At 42.2% G+C, this 24,784-nt stretch overlaps 1 protein-coding gene across 2 annotated transcripts in view; it reads right to left on the bottom strand.

Annotated features, from left to right (window-relative positions):
• Window positions 1–24,784, bottom strand: part of COL11A1 (collagen type XI alpha 1 chain) — a 700,769-nt gene that overhangs the window by 127,811 nt on the left and 548,174 nt on the right. For both annotated transcript variants that reach the window (XM_030205574.1, XM_030205575.1), the window contains 2 exons: window positions 20,035–20,088; window positions 19,886–19,939 (listed from right to left, as the gene is read on the bottom strand). In XM_030205574.1, the coding sequence (XP_030061434.1) occupies window positions 19,886–19,939; window positions 20,035–20,088 (108 nt within the window). The remainder of the gene's footprint in view (window positions 1–19,885; window positions 19,940–20,034; window positions 20,089–24,784) is intronic.

Below are 24,784 nucleotides of genomic sequence, written 5' to 3'. Positions count from 1 at the left end.
AGATTTAGACACACTGGGCCATATTCTATAACTACACGTGTAAATTTTGGAATACCCACAAAACATCCATTTCCCCCTCTATAACCACACCCCTTTTTGTCTGCACGCGTTAGAAGTTAAGTGCACTGCATTAGAGAATGCGCTTAGTGAGTTGTGCATCTAAATTTTAATTATTGCCAATTAGTGCTCATTATTGCTTATTAAGAGATGTTATCAATGCTGATTAGCTTGTTAAGCCAATTAAGTTACACGCGTTGTTATAGAATATGCTTGCATTTCAGTGTGGATCTCTAGGCGAGCTATATAGAATCTGGGGGTATGCACTTTTCTATAAATGGTGCTCAAAGTTTGGTGCCGTTCATAGATTAGGTATAAATCCTCGTGCCTAAATTACATACAGATCTGCCTTATTCTATAACACTGCATGCAAATTTTAGGAACACCCCTTACCTGCCCATGTCCCTTCTATGGCCACACCCCATTTTCAGATCTGCACATAAAATTTATGCAAGCATCTTTATAGAATGCCAACTACAAAGATGCATGCGTAAATTGAAAATGTTGCCAATTAGCACCAATAATTGTTAGTGTCCAATTATTGTCAATTAACTGCTCATTTGTCAATTGAGTTGGGAATGCAATTATAGAATGTGCCTAATATGTGCTAAATTTTGGCATGCAAGTTTGGCACCATATATAGAATCTGGGGAACTATGGGGTTTTTGTTTTGTTAATTGACTCTATATTGGTCAAACTTCAAAATGATGTTTTAATCCTAGTCAGTTGTCCACACAAAACACAAGGCCCAAAGTACTCCTATTCTCTGTAAGCACTTATTTTGAACTATTTTTTCGTAAAGGAACCATCTGGAGTTTTGGTTTTGTTTTGGAAAATTAGTTACAAGTTTTGCATGTATGTTGCAACTAGGTAGCATATGAAATAAGTCTCCCTACATGGTTAGGTGTTATAACTTTGGCTATCAAAAGTCTTTAACATGCTGAATTAGACCTAAGTAGTACATTAGAAATAAGAGATAAAGGTGTATAGTATTATGATAAAGTTGCACATATGACATACTTTTTTAGCAATGAATTGCAGCTGTTTACAACCTTGGAATAATTTAATGTGGTGAGAAAAAGATTCTCTTTTGAAGCAGTCACTTGTCAGGGATAGCAGAATGTATCTAATAGATTTTTTTTCCTGGAAACCAATAAATAAATCTTCAGTTTTGTCTTAAAAATAAAAACTTTGGAAGTGTTGTCTTATAAATGCTAAAACGTGCAAGTAGAAGCCTCTATTTCTAAATATGGAAGCCTTCCCCTAGCGGTAATATCACGAAATTACTACTAGAGATTTCAGCAGCCATTTTTGATCATAGTAGCCACAAGGGGGGAGGGAGCAGGCATTATTCCCACCCCACTAGACTCCAGGTACCCCCAGTAAATCCAGGAACTTTGTTGGAAGGATGAGGAGTAGGAGGGCTTACAGAGCCAATAAAATTCTAGGTGGCCTTGATCTCCGAGGGGGGGGGGATATCATTACAGATCACTTAACTATCTAAGGGGTAGGCTCTATGTATGTGCACCAAACACCAAAATGAGACTACTGCCAGGCTAGCACGCCCTTCTGGCGGTAATTTTGGATTTTGCGAACGCTCATACCACAGGGACAAATAATTTTTTATTTTCTATTGCATGCGGCATTTCCGGCATTGATCAGCAGTTGGCATGTGCTGACCGGTCACTGCACATGTAACACGTGAGCCCTTAATGCTAGATGAATGGGTGATGTTAAGAGCTCAATTGGGAAACAGGTACACGCTGGTTTCAATTTTACTGCAGGCTCTTTTCCCGGCCCATTGAAAAAAAGCTCTTTTTCACAGATGCGGTAAAAACTGGCCTGGTGCGTGCCAAAAACACACACCCACACTACCACAGGCCACTTTTTGCCATGGCTTAGTAAAAGTACCCCTAAGTTAACCAAACAAATACCTGACTGCATAAAATTCAGTCCTTTCTTTGTCTGGTTTCACTTAGGCGGTTACATGCTGAATATCACACCTACTGCATAATGGATAGCTGGCCACACATAACCAGATATTTAATGCTGGTGCCTGGACATGACCCGGCATTGAATATCTGGGCAAAATGACACTGTTGGCCCCCCCAAAAAATAAACATGCTGACTGTTGCTGGCTGAATATTTACCCCTAAATATATTAATATGAATAAAAACAGCCTTGATTTCATTGATAGACACAGGCCTCAGGGGGCTAGTGGAAAACTTCCAAGCTCCCTAGTTCCTGATGCTGTGTAAGGCATAAAGATGGTTGGTCCATGGACCTAGTGGCCCATCTCAATTTGCTTCCTATGTGGCACAGCATAATGAAGCATTTGTAAACTGTATTAATGCAATTTTTGTTGGCTGGGCAAAAAAAAAAAGACCTGGTGATTGTTTCTGACATGTGACTGTTTGAAAAATCACCATTTTAATTGCATTAGAAAGATTATGCATAAAACCACATTCTCAGGCAGCATCATGCACTGGATACTGAATAGTTGTTAAAAAAAAAAAAAAAGGTTAGAGCTCTGAAAGAGAAAAATAAAAGCTACAAGATTAATTACAAATCTATTTTTGTCTCCTCACACAATAGCAATGGACACAGTTACGCTGGTTTCTCCTACCACAACCCTCAAAGCTACATTATATGAAGAAAACAAAAAGGTCACATTTTTCATGAAAGATAAATAAGTTGCATAGCAATTAAAATAGCTCAAAATTAGCCTATGGCTTATCTGTGCCTTTGTGGTGATTTATTTGTTAACAGATATGCGAATATTGTCCTAAAAAACAGTGGTATATTCATAATGTAAAATGCTGTACTGTGGCATTAGAACTGCTGAGAAAAAATATGTTTAGGCTGAAATGGTGCTCAGAGGGACAACAGTGTTCAGTTGCAGCCGAATCCATGGATGACTGGGCAGAGGTGTCAGGCTGCAGCTGGGACATATTACACTTGTCTGCAGGGTAGAAAATGATGGACTATAAGGAGTTCAATTCAGACTTTTATTCACAAGTTTAACACAACCAACAGGTTCATTTCACTTCATCCATTTAAAATAACATTAAATCAGATCAGGTAATTCATTAGTCACTGCCAGTTCAGGCTGGTTCAGAATCTTCCAGGTTTTCCAAGTTCTCAGCACATAACAGGATTCAAAGCAGATAAAGGGTACAGGTTAATAGCGGACTCAAGAGACTGTGGCGTCCTGAGCAAAGTTTTGCATTGGAGCTTTCCACCTCCCACCCCCCAATCTGGTATCTCTCTCCTTTCACCCCTCCCCCAAACACGTGATCCAGTATCTCCTCTCTGACAAGTCTCCCCCTCCTGCAGAACCAGGTGAGGCACTAGCTCAGGGCACTTATGATAACTACATAAGTACATAAGTATTGCCATACTGGGACAGACAAAAGGTCCATCAAGCCCAGCATCTTGTTTCCAACAATGGCCAATCCAGGTAACAAAAACCTGGCAAGATCCCCCAAAAATACAAAACATTTTATGCTGCTTATTCCAGAAAAAAGCAGTGGCTTTTCCCCAAGTCCATTTTAATAATGGTCTATGGACTTTTCCTTTAGGAAGTCATCCAAACCTTTTTTAAAACCCTGCTAAACTAAACACATTTACCACATTCTCTGGCAATGAATTCCAGAGTTTAATTACACACTGAGTGAAGAAATATTTTCTCTGATTCGTTTTAAATTTACTACTTTGTAGCTTCATTGAATGCTCCCTAGTCCTAGTATTTTTGGAAAGAGTAAACAGACGCTTCTCGTTACCCGTTCCACTCCACTCATTATTTTATAGACCTCTATCATATCTCCCCTCAGTTGTCTTTTCTCCAAGCTTAAGAGCCCTATCCGCTTTAGCCTTTCCTCATAAGGCAGTCATCCCATCCCTTTATCATTTTTATCGCCCTTCTCTGCACCTTTTTTAATTCCACTCACATAATTTTTGAGATGCAGTTACCAGAATTGAACACAGTATTTGAGGTGCGGTCGCATCATGGAATGATACAAAAGCATTATAATATCCCCATTTTTGTTTCTGTTCCTTTCCTAATAATAACTAACATTATATTTGCTTTCTTACCAGCCACAGCACACTGAGTAGAAAGTTTCAACGACAACACCTAGATCCCTTTCTTGGTATGCGACTCCTAACATGGATAAAGCTTCTGCTCCCACTCTCCAGCAGGCCTCACTGGCCTGTAGCCTCTGAACAGGCCTCCAAACAGTCTCTTCCTAGCATCCTGAGCAATCCAACCTCAAGCTCCTGGGCCCCTTTCTCACTCAGGGTGAGCTGGTTCTCAGTATGCAAATTGTATGCAGATTAGCATGTTATCCTTTCATGCTCAGGGTGACCTGGATCTCCAGAGGCAAAATTAAACAGGTCTCACCAACAGCATAGTCCTCAAGCAATTCTTTATTCCAGCCCCTGGGCACAGTTCTTCTAGCTTAAATACTTTATACATTTACATATCTTTTCACTGAGCCTCTCCACACAGATTCCTGGGCTCAGCATTAACCTCAATACTTTGGGGACTTCTAACCCCAGGCTTTGCAGCCTGCTTCTCAGTACTGGGACACACAGCCCTACTTCTTCGTTGGACACCCAGTCCTTCCTTCCTTCCTTGGACCCCCCAGTCCTTTCTTTGAACACACAGTTCCTCTAAGTACTGAGGCTACACAGTCAGGGCCGGTCTTAAGGCGAGGCGACCGAGGCGGCCGCATAGGGCCCCGCGCTCAGGGGGGCCCCGCGCGGCGCGCCTAAGGTCGCCCAGCCCCGACCGCCCGAGTTCCAGTCCTCCCACCCTTCCTCGGATGGCGCGCGACGGCGGAGTGGTGGGGGCGGTCCGCCCCGGCTGTCAGCGGGTGGGGGGTGCCCTGCACCCGCTGCTCCCACCCTGTCCTACCTTTAAAAAAAGACTGTGGAAGCGCTGGAGGGACAGGCAGCGCCTCGTGTCTGCCCTCCCTGCTACTAAAAATGTCTTCGACGTCGTCATTGGGCCTTCTCACATTGAGTCCCGCCCTTCTCTGTGGTAACTTCCAATTACCGCGAGGGTGGAGCGGGACTCAATGTGAGAAGGCCCAATGATGACGTCGAAGACATTTTTAGTAGCAGGGAGGGCAGACACGAGGTGCTGCCTGTCCCTCTGGTGCTTCCAAATTCTTTTTTTAAAGCCAGTGAGGGTGGTGGGGACCGGAGAACAAAGCTAGTAGGTAGGTTGGGGGGGGGGGGGGAGACTCAGATGGGAGAAGGGTGTGTGGGGTGGGGGTTCTCAGGAGGGGGAAAGGGTGGGGAGGGGGTTCTCAAATGGGAAGGAGACTACTACTTAACATTTCTAAAGCTGAGGTAGGGAGGGGGTTCACGGATGGGAGAAGGGGGTGGGGAGGGGGTTCTTGGATGGTTAAAGGGGATGGGTGGGGAGGGGACTGGGGTTCTTGGATGGGAGAAGGGGGTGGGGAGGGGGTTCTTGGATGGTTAAAGGGGACTGGTGAGGAGGGGACTGGGGTTCTTGGATGGGAGAAGGGGACTGAGGAGGGAGTTCTCGGATGTGAGAAGGGGACGGGTGGGGAGGGGACTGGGGTTCTTGGATGGGAGAAGGGGACCAAGGTGGGGAGGGGGTTCACGGATGGGAGAAGGGGGTGGGGAGGGGGTTCTTGGATGGTTAAAGGGGACGGGTGGGGAGGGGACTGGGGTTCTTGGATGGGAGAAGGGGACTGGGGAGGGGCTTCTCGGATGGAAGAATGGGGCAGGCACTGGGGTCTGAGAAGTGGCCATATGGGAAAATAGGGGCCATGCCTGGGGCTGGTAGGAAAATGGGGCATGCGTGGGTCAGGTGGGAGAATGGTTCTGAAAAGGAGGCCCTAATACAAGGCATGTGGATGAAGGGGGCTGGAACTGGGGGCTGAAAAGGAGGGTAGGTGGGATAAGGGGGCTAGTACTGGGACCGGAGGCTGAAAACGGGATAGGGAGAAGTGGCTGGGGGGCTGAAGCTCGGGACTGGTGGGAGAAAAGGGCTGGGGCTGAAATGGGGGACTGGTGGGATAGTGGGGCTGGAACTGGGGACTGAAAAAGGAGCGGAGAGAGGGGCAGATCCTGGATGGGATAGCGAGAGGGAGGGCAAACCCCGAATGGATGGGAGAGGGAGGTCAAATTGTGGATTGAAGGGGCAGAGAGAAAGGGCAGACAGTGGATGGCAGGGATAGAAAGGGCAGACAGTGAATGGATGGGGGAGAGAGAGAGGGCAGACGGGCAGATGGTGGATGGATCATGGAAGGGGCAGAGATAGAGGGCAGATGTGGATGGAAGGGGCAGGGAGAGAGGGCAGACATTGGATGGAGGGTACAGCAGAGAGGGCAGACACTGGATGACAGATGCTGAATGGAAGGAAGACAGTGAAAAGAAGATGAGGAAAGCAGAAACCAGAGACAACAAACTGTAAATAAAATATATATTTTTATTTTTTTTGCTTTAGGATATAGTATTGTAGCTGTGTTAATAAATGTTTATAAATAGAACATGTAAATAAGGTAATCTTTTTATTGGACTAATTTTAATACATTTCGACTTAACTTTCAGAGAAGAAAACCTTCTTCCTCAGGTCAGGATAGGATACTGTAACAGTACTATACTGTATTGACCTGAGGAAGGAGATTTTGGCCTCTGGAAGCCAAATGTATTAGTCCAATAAAATGGGATTATTTTATTTTCTGTATTTGTTTTATTTCTATTTGTTAATTTGTAAAGTGGTGATTGGTATTTGTTAGTTTTTTCAAATTTACATCTGCTGTCTTTATATTTTGCACAGTACTAGGGGTCATTTTCTGTTTCTGTGGTGTTGAATTGTATGCAGAGTCTGGCATCTTGGGGGTTCAGTTTAATTTTTGTCTAAATAGAAAGTTTAAATATTACTACTTATTCTATAGTGGATTAGGGTGTATCTGTGTTTGTGAAAAAGACATGGCTTTCAGTTGGCATTGACTGTGCAGGATCGACAATCTGTACTATTCTGTCAGGTTTCATTTTACAATAGGTGAATTGATGTTCTAGTGCTCACTGTAGTGTTTTAAGATGTTTTCCTTTTCTTTGTGTGATTCGTAGAAATGACTGCTTATGGTATGGTAGAATTGCTCAATAGGTCCTAGAGTGTTTTGTATTCTCGGCATACCTAGTACTGGATTTTGGAGGGGGTGTTAAAAAATGACCGGGAGGGAGGGGGGCCTTGGAGCTGGGAGCCCTAGGGGGGGAAGCCCTGGAGCTGGGGGCCTTGGAGCTCAGAGGGAGCAGCCCGGGAACTCAGAGGGAGGGGTAGCCGGCTCTGGAGCTAGGGTGGGGGCGGAGTTAGGTGGGGGCAGGGCTAGGGTGGGGCCCCATCAAATTGGTCTGCATAGGGCCCCGCACTTGCTAAGACCGGCCCTGTACACAGTCCAATACTAATGCTTTAGGGACTTCTTACCCCAGCCTGTTTTTCTTCCTTGAGCACAAAGTCCACCACAAGTCCATAGGGTTTAGCCAGTTCTTTCCAGGGGGATTCTCTTTCTTCAGCTACCAGCTCTCTTCCTCTTCTTTCCCATCTCAGGTGAGGTATAAAGGGGTTAATAGCTAAACAGGACCCAGCCCATAACCGCCTGCACCTGGAGCCATCTCAGGACTCTCCCCGGTCCTAGCGACCTCCAGCTATTCTCCTAGCACCCTCTAGTGGCCTACCCCGGACATCCTGGACATTTTTAGGGGAACAGCGCCATCTAGTGGCCTGCCCCGGCTAGGACAGCCTCTTATTTATCACAGTAGATATAATTCGGGTTCCTCTTTCCCACATGCATCACTTTGCACTTGCTCACATTAAACGTCATCTGCCATTTAGACGCCCAGTTTCCTAGTCTCATAAGGTCCTCTCGTAATTTCTCACAACCCTCTAGCGTTTTATCAACTTTGAATAATTACCTCATTAGTTACTCCCATCTCTAAGTCATTATATGTTAAAAAGCAGCGGTCCCAGCACAGACCCCTGGGGAACTCCACTATTTACCCTTCTCCATTGAGAATACTGACCATTTAACCCTACTCTCTGTTTTCTATCTTTTAACCAGTTTTTAATCCACAATAGGACACTACCTCCTATCCCATGATTCTCAAATTTCCTCCGGAGTCTTTCATGAGGTACTTTGTGAAACGCCTTTTGAAAATCCAGATACACAATATCAACCGGCTCACCTTTGTCCACATTTGTTCACCCCTTCAAAGAAATGTAATAGATTGGTGAGGCAAGATTTCCATTCACTAAATCCATGTTGGCTATCAGGGGCATTTTCGAAAGAGAAGGGTGCCCATCTTCCGACACAAATTGGGAGATAAGCATCCTTCTCTCAGGGTCGCCCAAATTGGCATAATCGAAAGCCGATTTTGGGTGCCCTCAACTGCAGTCCGTCGCGGGGTTGACCAAAGTTCATGGGGGCATGTCGGAGACATAGCGAAGGCGGGACTGGGGCGTGCTTAAGAGATGGGCATCCTCGGCCGATAATGGAAAAAAGAAGGGCGTCCCTGACGAGCATTTGGTTGACTTTACTTGGTCAAATTTGTTTCATGACCAAGCCTCAAAAAGGTGTCTGAACTGACCAGATGACCACCAGAGGGAATCGGGGATGACCTCCCCTTACTCCCCCAGTGGTCACTAACCCCCTCCCACCCTGAAAAAAACAATTAATTTTTTTTTTTTGCCAGCCTCAAATGTCATACCCAGCTCCATGACAGCAGTATCCAGGTCCCTGGCACAGTGCACTTCAGGCAGGCGGACCCAGGCCCATCCCCCCTACCTGTTACACTTGTGGTGGTAAATTCGAGCCCTTCAAAACCCACCACAAACCCACTGTACCCACATGTAGGTGCCCCCCCTTCACCCCTTAAGGCTATGGTAGTTTTATATATTTGTGGGGAGTGGGTTTTGGGGGGCTCAGCACACAAGGTAAGGGAGCTATGCCTCTGGGAGCAATTTATGAAGTCCACTGCAGTGCCCCCTAGAGTGCCCGGTTGGTGTCCTGGCATGGTTGGGGACCAGTGCACTACAAATGTTGGCTCCTCCAATGACCAAATGGCTTGGATTTGGTCCTTTTGGGATGGGCGTCCTCAGTTTCCATTATCGCCGAAAAACAGGGACGACCATCTCTAAGGTCGACCTAAATGTTGGGATTTGGGTGACCCCGACCGTATTATCAAAATTAAAGATGGACGCCCATCTTGTTTTGATAATACGGTTTTCCCTGCCCCTTCGCCAGGACGTCCTTAGAGATGGGCGCCCTTAGAGATGGTTGTTCCCGTTCGATTATGCCCCTCTTTGTCTCATTAACATATGTTTTTGAATATGCTCTGTAATTGTGTTCTTTTTAATAGTCTCTACCATTTTGCCTGTCACTGACATCAGGCTCACTAGTCTATAATTTCCAAGATCACCTCTGGAACCTTTTTTAAAAATCAGTGTTACATTGCCCAGCCTCCGATCTTCCAGTACCATGCTCGATTTTAAAGATAAATTGCATATTACTAACAATAGTTCTGCAAGTTCACTTTTCAATTCTGTGAGTACTCTGGGATGAATACCATTCAGTCCAGGAGATTTGCTACTCTTCAATTTGTCAAATTGCCCCATTACATCCTCCAGGTTTATAGAGATTTCATTCAGTTTCTCTGACTCGTCAGTTTTTAGCCGCCGATGATGATGAAGCCCTAGCCCTCAGCTTGTTATTAATACGGAGGGGTGCTTCTAGAGGCGTTTTCCTCCAGAAAAGTTACACTCATGCTTACACACTTGTGACTGTGTTTCTATATTTATATGCATAGTAATAGTATGAAACCAGTTCCCTTATAAAATCTATAGTTTAGCATTAGCATGTGGCCATTAATATAAAAATTCAAAATTCAGCCATTTTACTGCAGCACTAAAAATGGCCTTAGCACATGGGAAGGACCTGCGTTAGGGGGCATGCTAAGGTCACTTTTTAATGCTGCTCTGTAAAAGGGCTCTTAAGTCAGGCAATAAGCTTTTTCTGCTTGCTTGGTTTCAGATCAAGGGACCCACCACAATGTTCAAAGGCAGAGCTTCATTCCCATAACTGGGCCAAGCTCCTTGTATCCTTATAATAGGGTAGGACTTTCCAAACCTGTTCTGGTGACTCCAGAGCTCGTAATGTTTTCAAAATATGAAAAATGAATGTGCAAGTGATGCACATGCAGGCCTTGAAGGCCCATTATGCATAAATTTATGCCATGTATATTCAGTAAAGGTGGTTATTCATTTCATTTTCATTTTCTGTACACATATATGGATATAGTTTTTACATTTAGAAAAAGGGAAGCCAAACAGAAGAGCAGGAACCCTCGCAGGCCCAAAGACACACCAAACACAGTGAAGGTACAAACGTACATGTTCACACTTTGATGCGAGACATTTCGTTATGGATAAGGTTTCTCATTCTGTTTACAAGATTTGGATAGCTAGCAAGTGCTATAATACATCCTGTGGAAGACTCCTGATACATGCTGTTGTGGCCAAAACATGACTCGTGTCAAGTCTTTGGCTATTTGAATAAAAGTGACTACATCTTCATCGTCTAGGTTCCGTCTTTTTGTCACCTTCCCTGTGTTTAGTGTATATTTTTTACAAACATAAAACTGTAAAGTAACAAAATAAAACAATCAAAATAAAGGAACAAAAATGGAAAACAAAATTAAAAATATTTGTCGACATGGAAAATTATTTAAGTGGGCATAAATGTACATGGTTGTATTTTAGTGAAAATTTCACCAGGTTTTGAGAGGCTGTATTATTTTTTGGGCTATATTTTCTGCTGCTTTTTTACACAGCAGTGCTACTGATTAGCAGTGTGCTGAATGCTAAGAAGCCGATTCAGTCCTCATGGACTTCTTCGCATTCAGCACATGCTAATTGGCGGTGCCATTTTGTAAAAGGAATCCTTAATCAAAGCAAAGGCATATCTTAATAAATAACTTTTTGAAAATGAACCTCAGTGTCCACAAAAACAAAACTCAAATACTTAGAACCACAATCTATATAATATTTAGAAGAGTAGGAAGTGGGTCCACATTGCATTCCCAAGAAGACCACGAAGAATCACCCAACAGAGGCCTCTGTTTCATGATCTGCTGCATCAGGGGAACTTAAAACAAAACCATCAGTGTAATCTTTCCTATCTCTTTAACAATTCTTCAGTCTTTGCATCTTAAGTTCTTTCTTGAATTCATCAACCTTATTTTTGACTTCTTGCATCTATTCAACACATTGTTTCATTGTATAACTTTCCAATACTGAATGTGTTAGTCTTTAACAGACCTGAGTCAGAGATTTGTTCAAGGGGTTTTCCTTCAGGAGTCTCTGTTAGAATATGGTCAGAAGACATGGGAATGATGTTTTTTTTTTACTTAAAATATACTACTAGCTATGTAAGCTGGTATCATTAAAAGACACTTGAATCTTTCCAGGGTTCACTCTTGTTTCTGTGAATTACACTGCATATTTTCATTTATCCAGAATTACAATTCACAGGATAAACTCTGTATAGAGGATTGTGAACAAGGGCAGGCCTGGTGCCCAAGTAAGACAGAGCCACAAAGTAGTTGCAGGTAAAAGGAAAGAACATTTATTAAAGCTGGTAGGTCAGGGGTCCTGTTCCATTTACAGGTAGGAGGAAAAAGGCAACAGAAAACTAGTCTGTAAATATAACAATGTTCTCGACTGGCCTGCTCCTGCAGGGCCACTGTGTACCTTATGGCCTCTCAGTCTAGCAGCACACTTTACTTGTCCATGGTCTAGTTCCTCAAAGTTATCAGGGAAGTCTCTAGCAATTACACGTCAAAATACAAAATCTGCAAGGTTCCCAGTGGAGTTTGGCCTACCTGATTGTAGGAGTGGCAGTTCACATATAAGCTGAGGAAGCACATTCAATGGGACATTGCTGCTTCCCTCTGGACCTCCTTAACCTAGCTGTGGAATCAGCTTAAATACTTCTTAGACCATACCTTCCTGGCTCCACCCCTCCCATGTCACTCCTCTTTTGGGCAGGACTATGGGGTTTAAGGTGGCTCTGACATGTGAAGAAGTGCTACTAAGGGAGAGGGACAGTATCCTATAGACTCCCTCACATGGATATATGGATTGTATTAGGAGAAGAGGTTGGTCATTACAAGTTTGGGCAGTGTTCTGTCTATTCCATAATGATAGAATCCACACTATTCAAAGATTATAGTACTGGGAGAGAATTTGTTCTTAAAGTGGAAATCACTTGTTCATCAATAAATATTTTTTATCTTTTGCAATTGACTACATTATGTGGGGCAAACTTTGCATGCCTTTAAGACATGCTTAGTGGAATATGACTTCTGCATTAAGGCACAGAAGGTAATATCCGCTGTATTGTATTAGATCATTTATGGCCACCGGTCAGATGCCGTAATCATCAATGAATCTTGCGACAATATGAACAGAGATGGAAATTCAATTTGAACACATTAAACCCACTGGCTTGAACAATGCTATTGAATGAATGTCTTTTATTAATTAATTTGTGTACTTTAAAGTATTTTTTGTGCATGTGCGTGTGTTGGGGGGGCGGGGAGGGGTTGAAGCCATGTTGATGAAGTCAGATTATAAATATCAGCATTTTTTTGCTCCTCTGCCATCTTGGAAGTAATATTAACTATGTGAAGAGAATGAGAGGTCCCCTAATGCAGCGCATCGCAAAACAGAGGCCTCTGTTGGATGATTTAGGTGTGAGCATTTACACCATGCCAAAGGCTGATGTAAATATTTGTGCCTATAGTTGGCAGTTGCAACATAAGTGATAGTACTCTATAAGGTATACACGCAACTGTAAGATGCACTCTGATCCACCCTTGTGCATGACCCCTTTGCAGTTGCGTGTTCTAGCATTTAGGTTGAATTGGCTTTTGGAATTCAATTACCTTTGGTTGCAGATGATCTGATGTTTCTGTGACACTTTCAAAGTCAGTAGTGAAAATTAGGACTAGGCTGTATTCTTGCTGTGAATATGGTTTGACTGTTTTACCCTGGCCTATAAATTATGACATTTTTGTTCTATTGATTATGATTTTAGAGGCCCTTTTACTAAGCCACAGTAGGCTCTACATGCATGCAGTGTGTGACAAAATGAGACTACCGCAAGGCCAGCGCACCCTCCTGACGGTAATTTCAGATTTGGTGTGCACCTATAACTCCTGGGTGAATTATTTATTTATTTCCTTCTATGCGCGCTGGTCCAGCGGTAATCCACACTTGGCGTGCGCCAAAGAGTCACTGCATATGTAGCACATGACCTTAATGAACAAATAGTACCACTTCTAATCTAATATCATCTACTATGCAACCACAAAAGGCCGACAAACCTCACCGCCATACATTAATACTCTCACCCTAATGTCCTCACCTGAGCAATTACATAATGCTGACACCTACACAAGATCACAATGTATTCCTCTACCATGTTTGTACGCACTTGATTGCAAAACCATGTGCATATTTGTAGTCCGGAATGGTAATTGCCATTACGGCAAATGTAAGCCACATTGAGCCTGCAAATAGGTGGGAAAATGTGGGATACAAATGCTACAAAATAAATAAATAAATAAATTTACCACTAGATCAATGGCTGGCATTAAGGTCTCAGGTTGGTTTTGGGCGCACATTGGTTTCACTTTTACCGCAGGTCCTTTTCTTGTCCCATTTAAAAAAAAAACACATTTTTTGTAGATGTGGTAAAAACTGGCCCGGCGTACGTCCAATACATGCGCCTACACTACTGCAGGCCACTTTTTATCACAGCTTAGTGAAAGGACCCCTTAGTTTGTAAACCGCTGAAACCTGTAATAGAATTGGCAGGTTATCAAGTACTAAATAAATATAATAAACACATAAAATAGCGTCTAAGTACAGTTTTGTGCATAAGTACACATTAGTACCAATTACCTCTAATTAATACCACTTAAGGGCTATTAGGAGTACTTAAGGTCAATTGGTATCTAATTTAACAATTAAGTTAGGCATGCAATTGACACTATTCTATAAACTGCATGCACAAATTTACCCGCTAGTTGGAAATGTGGGCATGAGGGTTTAATTTTAAAAAGTTCTTTATTAAAATATGTTTTTGCTTTGACTTAAATAGATGAAGTTATTTCTGACTGATGATAAACAAGCTTCAGCCTGTATTCTGATTGGGATTGTTGAAAGCATTTCTATACTGAGGTCTTTTTTCTCCACTAATTTTTGTTTTTGCTTTTTCATGCGCAATGTGAGGGAAAAAGCAGCCTCAGGGCAGGCAATGTGATGGAGAACAGCGCTGGAGGAAGGCTTCTGCTGGTGGGGCTTGGGGAACCCCGCCAGACAAACCACAGTCCCTGAAGCTCTGTGTTTGCTCCTCCCCAGCCTCTAAGTGGGGGCAAGGCGCCGGAGTTTTCTCTCTCCTGCTCCTATAGGGACGTGATCACCCAGGTTCCATCAGGAGCAGGAGAGAGATAGATCTCGGTGCCGGGTCCTCCTTTGAGGCCGGGCCCGGGGGAATCTTGCATCCCCCTCTCGGCGACCCTGATTGTTATTCCATGAGGTAATTAGTGCACATAAGTAACCACTTGTGTAAATAACAAAAATATTGGAAATTTCATGCCTTGATGCTGCCTATGACAAGGACTATTCTTATCAACTTAATATCTAAGGTGTCCTTTAACTAAACTGATATAAGCACTAATGCATGCTTACAACAGGTTAAAATTCACTATCGCGGGGTGCACTGAGGTGTCCTAAGGTAGTTTTGTATTTGAAGCATGTTGCCCATGCACTAAAAAAAATAGAAAATATATTGTAGCACTGGGGACGTGTTTGGGGGCAGAGGGTAGGCATGCCCAGCACTAATCGGTTAGTGCAGCTGCATCACAGCACACTAATCGATTAGCACATGGTTAGTGCATGAACCCTTACTGCCTAGTAAATAGGTGAAGGTAAGGGCTCCTGTGCTAATGGCCACATGCTAATTAGGAAATTAGCATGTGGCCATTAATACAGAAAATGGGAAATGTGGCCATTTCACAGGCACAGTGAAAGTGGCCTCAGCACATGGGAAAGCCCTACGCTATTGATAACATAGGCCACTTTTTGCCGCAGCTTAGTAGAATGACCCCTAAATTACATAATTGTACATTATTTACTCTTATTGCAGCACATGTTAAATAATATTGAGATATAAAGCATGCAAATGCATGCAAAACAGTTCATTATTATGAAAAATGAATAATACAGCACATGTGTTTGACTTCACAAGCTATGTTATTCACTGAAAAATAAAGCCAGCTTTAACCTGGTGTCATCTTTCCTCCCCAAGAGCATCTGGTCACTAACAGGTGGCCTAATCTGCCCTGAAAAGCCAAAACACAGTAACTGTTGAGAAGATAAATATGAGAAAAGTCAAGACAACTGACTACTTTGAATAAATCCCCATAATGTAATTCTTGACCAAAACTAATACAATACTGTGTTCTGGTTTAACATATCTCCCATTTATCAAGACATACTGTATTTTGGACTTTACAGGCTTAAAAAATATATCCAAATGTTAAATGGCTTCCATATTAAGAGATACTACTACTACTACTATTTAGCAGGACCCTAATACGAATTGTGTTATAAAATCTATTGACAACTCGGACTGTAATACAAAAATGGTAGTTTACATCATCCAATGTCCCTGCAAAAAAGTATATGTGGGGCGCAGTATGAGATCAGTGAAAATACGTCTAACGGAACATAAATCTAGAATTGCGACTAGCAAATTGGAAGCTCCGTTAGTACAACACTGGATTGAACACCAACATAATATTACAGATTTAAAATGGAGAATTATTGATTTAATTAAAGAAGGGTGGGGGGGTGGTGACTATGAGAAACTTCTTAATTATAGAGAACAGTTTTGGATATACTCTCTTAATACCGTTGAACCTCATGGTTTAAATCGCGAAATCGAGTGGATGACATTGATTTAAAGCGTCTCCCCTGCCTCTGATCAGCTGCTTCAGTCCGGAAGTTGGAGTGACGTCAGGATTACATTGTATAAGAAGCTCAATGTAGTAAGTGGCGGCCATCTTTTTGAAGAAATCCGCCATAAAGTTATAGGTCTGGTTTGTTTTTCATCTTGAACCTTTACTTTGGAACTCTTCAATGCATTTGCAGGTAACCTTCCTGCTTTATTGCTTGATTTTCTAGGAGACTACCTTGATACAGCGTTTATCACGAAACATGGCACCATGTCGGTCTAAACCAGGTCTCCGTTATGTGATCGAAGTGAATGAGTAACTGAGTTACAAAAAAAAAAAACTAAGTAAACGCTTAATAATTAAAATATTGAAAAAAGTTATATATAAAAAATGCTTTTGAAAAAATTGAAAAAGAGGATCGATGAGGATTATGTCACTACTCCCAAGATATGCTTGGCTCATTTCTAGCCATAATAGGGGTAGATGCGCGGATCTGAGGATCCTATAAAGGGTATTATACTAGACTATTAAGAGTGTGAGTGTAGAGTTATATCTGAAGCCGAGTACATTGTGAGCATACTTATTTGCAAACGGCATGCTTTTGCAACTATTTTTTTTCAGCACATACATTCACACAATTGCACCTGCCTTGGAACAGCTGTAAATGTGTGCATCTGCTTCCACTCGGGTAGTTTTATAAATGCAGCACGAAACAGGTACAACATATGCATCTATGTGCCTTGATAGCCTGGGCACCCTGTTACAAAAGTACCCTGCATGTTAGTAACATGAGTTAACAGCTGGAAATTACAAGCCTGCCCTCTGGGTTGTTAACAGTTCCCATTTTACGCAATGCACATTGGGAATTCTCAATGGAAGCAAAACATTTCCATTCCTTTCTTTGTAAAATTCAATCTCCTAGAAGCAGTGATCCCTTGTAAACAGGCTCTAACTATGGAGATTGCTCAAGATAATGCTAGGTACATTGCCTCCAGCTCAAAACATTCATGTTGCGGGCGATTATCTTAGTGTATAGCCTACTACTGCAGGAACAGCCGCTTGAAAGAAATGTTCGAGGATTAATATTAAATTAAAAATCTCATGCAGATTACTGAAGTCAGGAAATTAGAGCAGACATGGTATTTGTTACAGGATAAATTTAGTGTTCTGAGTCACAGCAAAGCAAACTGAAGATATTATTACATTTATTTATGACCCATTGAGCAAAAAGGTACCAAAAGTGGGGTTCAAATAACGGCAAAATGAATAATAATTTGGAGGGAAAACTTTCATTTTTGAACGTTTTGTGTACTATAGGGTCAATAGAATGGGACTAATGCAATTTTTTTCACAACTTTGGTGTTTTTTATGTTCTACAGCCTCAAAACTGATGGTACCTAAAGTGGAGTATGTGGTTTCTGAGATATATTACCTTTTTACTGATAAACTTTTCTCACTTTTGAAAGACCTAATTAGTCCATACCTGAGGCTGAAATTTTGCAGGATTATGCAGTCGATATCCCTCTGTCTTGTGGTATATATATATCATATATCCCACTTTTGCTACTTTTTGCCTCAGTGGGTCACATTTTCATTTCATATTTTTAAATAAATCTTATTGTCTGTCATATTAGCTTAAAGTAAATGATGGTGGTTAACAATAGAATGCATAACCTCATAGTGGTGAATTATGAAATCATGAAGTATTAACTGCATTTTACTTAAATTAACTCGTGACTTATGTTTGAATATGACTTTGAACTTAAAGTGTACTATAATTTTCCTCAATACTGCATTTCTATTGTGTTTCACATCATGGTCTATATAGCTCAATATATTGTGACATCAGCTCAAATATATTTATAGCTAGAGTTATTAACGTGCTCCACCATTACAGCATTCTCTAGCACCATTAACGCATGTTACTAGCAACTAGATTCCACTGCTTAAAATGGGACCTCTACTAAAACAACATATGCAGGACTTTTTTTGAGGGGGTACTTGGGGGTGTATCGGGACATTTTCTAATGCCTGCTAAAATTGACCCATGATTCCCAAGTTTTAATGAAAGAGCTCAGGCTCCACACAGAAATTCTGCCTTGTCATAGATTCTGTGATTGGTTACAGGGGGCCTGGCAATTGTGGGGTGGGTCTTTCAGTGATCACTCCACCCCCTGAAGGGTGGCCTGGCATTTACATACTGGCACCTTTTTTGCTAGAAAAAATACACTTCACATACGTAAATGGTGTTATTGTATGCTAATGAAGTAGCATACATTAATAACTAGCTGTTAAGTATTTAATTCAAATGACCTCTTATTTTGAAAGATAAGAGTGGCTATTTCAACATGTTTTATAGTCAAATATAACTTTATGTGTTATAATTATGCATTGCAATAAATGTAAAAAGGAGGGCACTAATTACAATAGTTATGCAAGACATTTAAGAATTGCAGATTGATAAGCAACAGGCTTTTTGCTCATTCTAGTTACTCTTCCTCTTAGACATTTATTAAAGAATTGAAGCAGTGCAAAGAAAAGCTACGAGAATGGTATGGGATTTGCGTTACAAGACGTATGAGGAGAGACTTGCTGAACTAAACATGTATACTCTGGAGGAAAGGAGAAACAGGGGTGATATGATACAGACGTTCAAATATTTGAAAGGTATTAATCCGCAAACGAACCTTTTCCGGAGATGGGAAGGGGGGCAGACTCAAGAAAAATGTCAGGAAGTATTTTTTCACGGAGAGAGTAGTGGATGCTTGGAATGCCCTCCCACGGGAGGTGGTGGAAATGAAAACGGTAACGGAATTCAAACATGCGTGGGATAAGCATAAAGGAATCCTGTGCCGAAGGAATGGATCCTCAGGAGCTTAGTCAGGATCGGGAAGCGGGGCTGGTGGTTGGGAGGCGGGGATAGTGCTGGACAGACTTGTACAGTCTGTGCCAGGGCCGGTGGTGGGCAGCGGGACTGGTGGTTGGGAGGCGGGGATAGTGCTGGTCAGACTTGTACGGTCTGTGCCGGAGCCGGGGTTGGGAGGCGGGGCTGGTGGTTGGGAGGTGGGGATGGTGCTGGGCAGACTTGTGCGGTCTGTGCCGGAGCCGGTGGTTGGGAGGAGGGGCGGGTGGTTGGGAGGCGGGGATAGTGCTGGGCAGACTTATACGGTCTGTGCCCTGAAGAGCACAGGTACAAATCAAAGTAGGGTATACACAAAAAGCAGCAAATATGAGTTATCTTGTTGGGCAGACTGGATGAACCGTGCAGGTCTTTTTCTGCCGTCATCTACTATGTTACTATGTTTTATCACTAATATAACAATTTTCAGTTCTCCTGCAAGCTCATTTTCAAAATGAAACATCTTAAGGTCTACCCCTTTAAAAATTTGTGGCTTGCTTTTAAACAGAAGAATCTAAGACAGTCAGAAATACCTGAGGAGAGTTTAAAAAAAAAGTTTTCCACATAAACATTGCCCAGGACAGTCCTGAATCCACTCCTTCTCCTCTGTTGGAAAAAGTCTGTGCATTATGGACAGCATGCCTACTTCCTCCTGGCACTAGAAAGAACAGGAGTAAAGCAATTTTGCAATGCTAAGTTTTCACAGGCAAATTCCCTGAAAGTTACCTTTTACTGTATTGCTTTTTTTTTTTTTTTAACTGTAACATATTTTGTAATAAACTTGAATGACAGACAGTAAATATAGCAGAACTGAACAGCATTTTACTACATGACTCAAATGTAGATTTTAATAATATATGCCATCTTACCTTGTCACCCACATGGCCAACAGTGCCAACTGGACCTGGAGAACCTTGTGGGCCCTACAAAAAGAACACATTGGCTTAGGATTTTGTACCTTTTTCACTTCTATTTGACAAAACACATATTGTATGAAAAAGTAATATGAGATTCTCACATCAGCTCCATTAGGACCTTGAGGACCTCTTGGTCCTGGAGGACCAGGTGGACCCTGTTTAAGAAAGAAAATGAAACCAATAATAAGTATCATTTGAGCATTAATATACTATTGATAACTTGTGATAACAATAATAAGTATCATTTGAATATTAACTATTGATAAATTGTGATATCATACATTATGGCTATTATTATAGAAGCCCTATTTGCAGATACCAGCATTTACATGCGTATATTTCATATGCATGTAAATATCCACTTTCTGAAATTATTACAAGTGTCAATTCTCACCACATATAAATATCAAGGGGGTGTGTTGTGGGCATGGTTTGGGCATGTCAAAATTCTACATGTGTATTCTCCATTTCATCAAGAGAATGCACACGTATGGCCCAATATTTCAGCTGATCCCTTCTGTGTGTAGGTTTCTATAATGTTTTCATTTGGGGCAATCCTTTAGAGAAGGGATTCAAGTAGTTCTCCCCCTTAATCCCCCATTGTCTATCTACCCCTTCAAACAGAAAATAAATAAGGCTTGTGGCTTTGATTATTAAGTAAGGGCATGTATACATATAGTTTTGCAAAATGACAGACAAAAAGTGCCACCACTTAGATGTGTAAGTTGCAAATTACCACCTTACATATTGAATGTTGGCACTTGAACAGAAGAAACATGGCAACGTACAGGCATAATATTTTATTGTGTATCCTTGGAAAATGGCTACACCCACTGCATGCATTTTAGAAAAGACCCTCTAAAATAGTAGACCCTTTTCTAAAATACTTCCAGAATTTTATATGTCTTGTTCTGGCTGACTCAATTCTAATTTCTGTGGTATGCCTAAAATGGGCCTTTGTAGAAAAGTATATTATTTAAAGTAGCAGACTAATGTCTGTAATATGTTGAAATGGCAATATCCAAAAAGTCCAAAAAAAGGTGATTTCAAACCACAATTACACAAACCCTAAAACCAAAGAGCAGTTGGTACTATATTAAATTATTATATTAATATAAAAATTCTTTAAAAAAAGTTTTTAAAAAACAATCCAAATAGGGTGGTATACTCTCTGAAATATAATCTTTAAAGGATTTCATTAAAAGCCCAACATGTTTCAGCAATACTATCTGCATCAGGGGCTAATATTTAAACCACTCCATCTTGAACCTTCAGACTAACATAGCCTAAAAAAGAGCATACTTTGGGGCTCTTTTATGAAATGGCGGTAGCTGTACCGCTACTTTACTATGCACCAAATTGGTCCCAACTGCTGGGCTTGCATAGGAGTTCAAGGATAGTTCTGACTTCCGGTGCACAGCAATTAGGGTGGTAGAAAATACTTTTGTATTTTCTAGTGTAGGGGGCATGCCTTGCAGTAATCACTGCCCAGTTACCACCGGGCTACCACCGGATCCCCTACTGCCTACTAAATAGGAGGCAGTAAGGGCATCCCCCAGGAAATGACCACATAGTAAGTGTTTAACTTACCACACAGCCATTTCCTTTAAAAAAAAAAAAAGCCTTTTACTAGCGATGGTGGCCTCGGCAAAAGGCATACCCATGCACCAAAGCCACCACTGGCCCCTTTTACCACCGTTTGGTAAAAGAGCCCCTATAAAGAAATAAGGTTAAAAAAAAAGGCTGAAAAATTAATTCAAAAAATAGAAAATGTCTAAAAGTGTCCAAATATTGAAAAATATGCCACCGCCAAAAATATGATTACCCTACAGGAACATTCTTATATATATTGTATTCTGTATCAAATCAGATGGGGCTAGAAGGAATACTGAGGGTACTGAAGGAATTTGGGGAAGTTCTAATGGCTCTGCTTCTCTAGAGTCAGGAGTGATATCAGAGGACTGGAGAAGAGCAGATGTGGTCCCTTTCCACAAAAGTGGAAGAAGGAGGTTGGGAACTACAGGCCAGTAAATCTGACTTCTGTGGTAAGTAAATTAATGGAAACACATTTAAAACAGAGAATAGTAAAGTGTTTGGAATCCAATGGATTATAGGATTTGAGGTAACATGTTTCACTAGATGCAGGTCTTGTCAGAGAGACCAAGAAGTTGGATCGAGGGAGAGTGCTTGATGTGGTGTATTTAGATTTTAGCAAAAAGCCTTTGACATGGTTCCACATAGATCACTAATAAATAAACTGAGTGCCCTTGGCATGGGCCTAACGTGACTGACTGGGTTAGGAACTGGTTGAGTGGAATGTGACAGAGGGTAGTGGTAAATAGAACTCATTCTGAGGAAACGGATGTCACCAGTGGTGTGTTGCAAGGTCTGGTTCTTGGGCCGGTTCTTTTTAACATTTTTATAAGTTATATTGCTGAAGGTCTGTCTGGTAAGGTTTGCCTCTTTGTGGATGATACCAAGATTTGATTTTATTACATTTGTACCCCGTGCTTTCCCACTCATGGCAGGCTCAATGCGGCGGGCAATGGAGGGTTAAGTGACTTGCCCAGAGTCACAGGCAGCTGCCTGTGCCAGGAATTGAACTCAGTTCCTCAGTTCCCCAGGACCAAAGTCCACCACCCTAACCACTAGGTCACTCCTCCACTGCAATAGGGTAGATACCCCTGATGGTGTGAATAACAAGAGAAAGCTCTTAGTGAAGTTAAAGGAATGGTTGGATTTTGGCAGCTAATACTTAAAGCTAAAAATGCAGGGTCATGCAATGGGCTGCAAAAACCTAAGGGAAAGTACAGTTTATAGGGTGAAGAACTTTTGTGCACGAAAGAGGAGCAGGTCTTGGGTGTGATCATATGTGATGATCTTAAGGTTTCCACACTGGTAGAGAAGGCAACAGTGAAAGCTACAAGAATGTTTGGGTGCATAGGGAGAGGAATGGCCAGTAGGAAAAAAGGAGGTGATGATGGATCTGTATAAGACTTTGGAGACCGCACCTTCAGAAAGATATAAACAGGGTGGAGTCAATCCAGATAGCATCTACTAAAATGGCCAGTGGTCTTCATCATAAAGCGTATAGGACAGACTTAAAGATCTCAATATGTATTCTTTGGAAGAAAGGTGGGATAATGATAGAGACATTTAAATAACTATGTGGCATAAATTCAGAGGAGGTGAGTCTCTTTCAGTTGAAAGGGAGCTCTGATATGAGGGTGAATTGGATGATAGTGAAAAGAGATAGACTCAGAAGTAACCTGGGGAAATACTTCTTCATGGAAAGGGTGGTGAATTTGTGTTACAGCCTCCCAGTGAAGACGAAAACAATATCTGAATTCAAGAGAGCTTGGGAGAAGTACTTGGAGGGGCATAATCAAACGAGGCGGCCAAGTTTTCCTGAGAACGTCCTCGCAGGATGTCCCCACGAAGGGGTGGGGAAACCCGTATTATCGAAACAAGATGGGCATCCATCTTTCATTTCGACAATACGGTCGGGGACGCCCAAATCTCAACATTTAGGTCGACCTTAGAGACGGTCGTTCCTAGAGATGGTCATCCCCGATTTTCAGCGATAATGGAAACCGAGGACACCCATCTCAGAAATGACCAAATCCAAGACATTTGGTCGTGAGAGGAGCCAGCATTCGTATTGCACTGGTCCCCCTCACATGCCAGGACACCAACTGAACAGCCTAGGGGGCACTGCAGTGGACTTCATTAAAAGCTCCCAGGTGCATAGCTCCCTTACCTTGTGTGCTGAGCCCCCCAACACCCCCCCAACCCACTCCCCACAACTGTTCACCACTACTATAGCCCTTACGGGTAAAGGGGGGCACCTAGATGTGGGTACAGTGGGTTTGTGGTGGGTTTTGGAGGGCTCACATTTACCACCACAAGTATAACAGGTAGGGTGGGGATGGGCCTGGGTCTGCCTGCCTGCCTGAAGTGCACTGCAGTACCCACTAAAACTGCTCCAGGGACCTGCACACTGCTGTCATGGAGCTGGGTATGATATCAGAGTCTGACATAGAGGCTGGAAAAAATACTTTAATTTTTTTTTTAGGGTGGGATGTGGGTAGTGATCACTGGGGGAGTAAGGGGAGGTCATCTCCGATTCCATCCAGTGGTCATCTGGTCATTTAGAGCACAGTTTTGTGGCTTGGTCGTAAAAAAAAAAAAGGACCAAGTAAAGTCGTCTAAGTGTTCTTCAGGGACACCCTTCTTTTTTCCATTATTGTCCGAGGACACCCATGTGTTAAGCACGCCCTAGTCCCGCCTTCGCTATGCCTCCGACACGCCCCCGTGAACTTTGGTCATCCCCGTGACAGAAAGCAGTTGACGGTGCCCAAAATCAGCTTTCGATTATGCCGATTTGGGCAACCCTGTGAGAAGGACGCCCATCTTGCGATTTGTGTCGAAATATGGGCGCCCTACTCTTTCAAAAATAAGCCTGATAGTATCTCAAAGGCAGTGATAGGGAGAATAGATAGCATGGATGGGCAGACTGGATAGGCCTTCTGGTCTTCATCTGCCTACATTTTTCAATGTTTCTATGTTTCTGTCATTTGAAAGTAACATTAGTGCTACCAGTCCCCAAAACAGTTTTGCCAATATCTTAAACCAGAAGAACTAATATCACAAAGAAAAAATGTCATCACAAGAAGTTTTTCAACATTAAAAAAAGAGAAAAACTAAGGGGTTTACTAAAGAGTGCTAGGATTTAGCACTTAAGACAGGCTAACAGGCAAAGGTTCTGTGGCAACTGCAGGAGGTGAGTCCAGTATTCCCTTGCAGTTCCCATACAAACAAGTATTCTAGTGCGTCTTACCTTCAAGCGCT

Source organism: Microcaecilia unicolor, chromosome 6 (genome assembly GCF_901765095.1).
Source record: "Microcaecilia unicolor chromosome 6, aMicUni1.1, whole genome shotgun sequence".
Lineage (NCBI taxonomy): Eukaryota > Metazoa > Chordata > Amphibia > Gymnophiona > Siphonopidae > Microcaecilia > Microcaecilia unicolor.
Note: the sequence above shows the minus strand (reverse complement) of the source record. Positions and strands in the feature narration are given on the sequence as shown.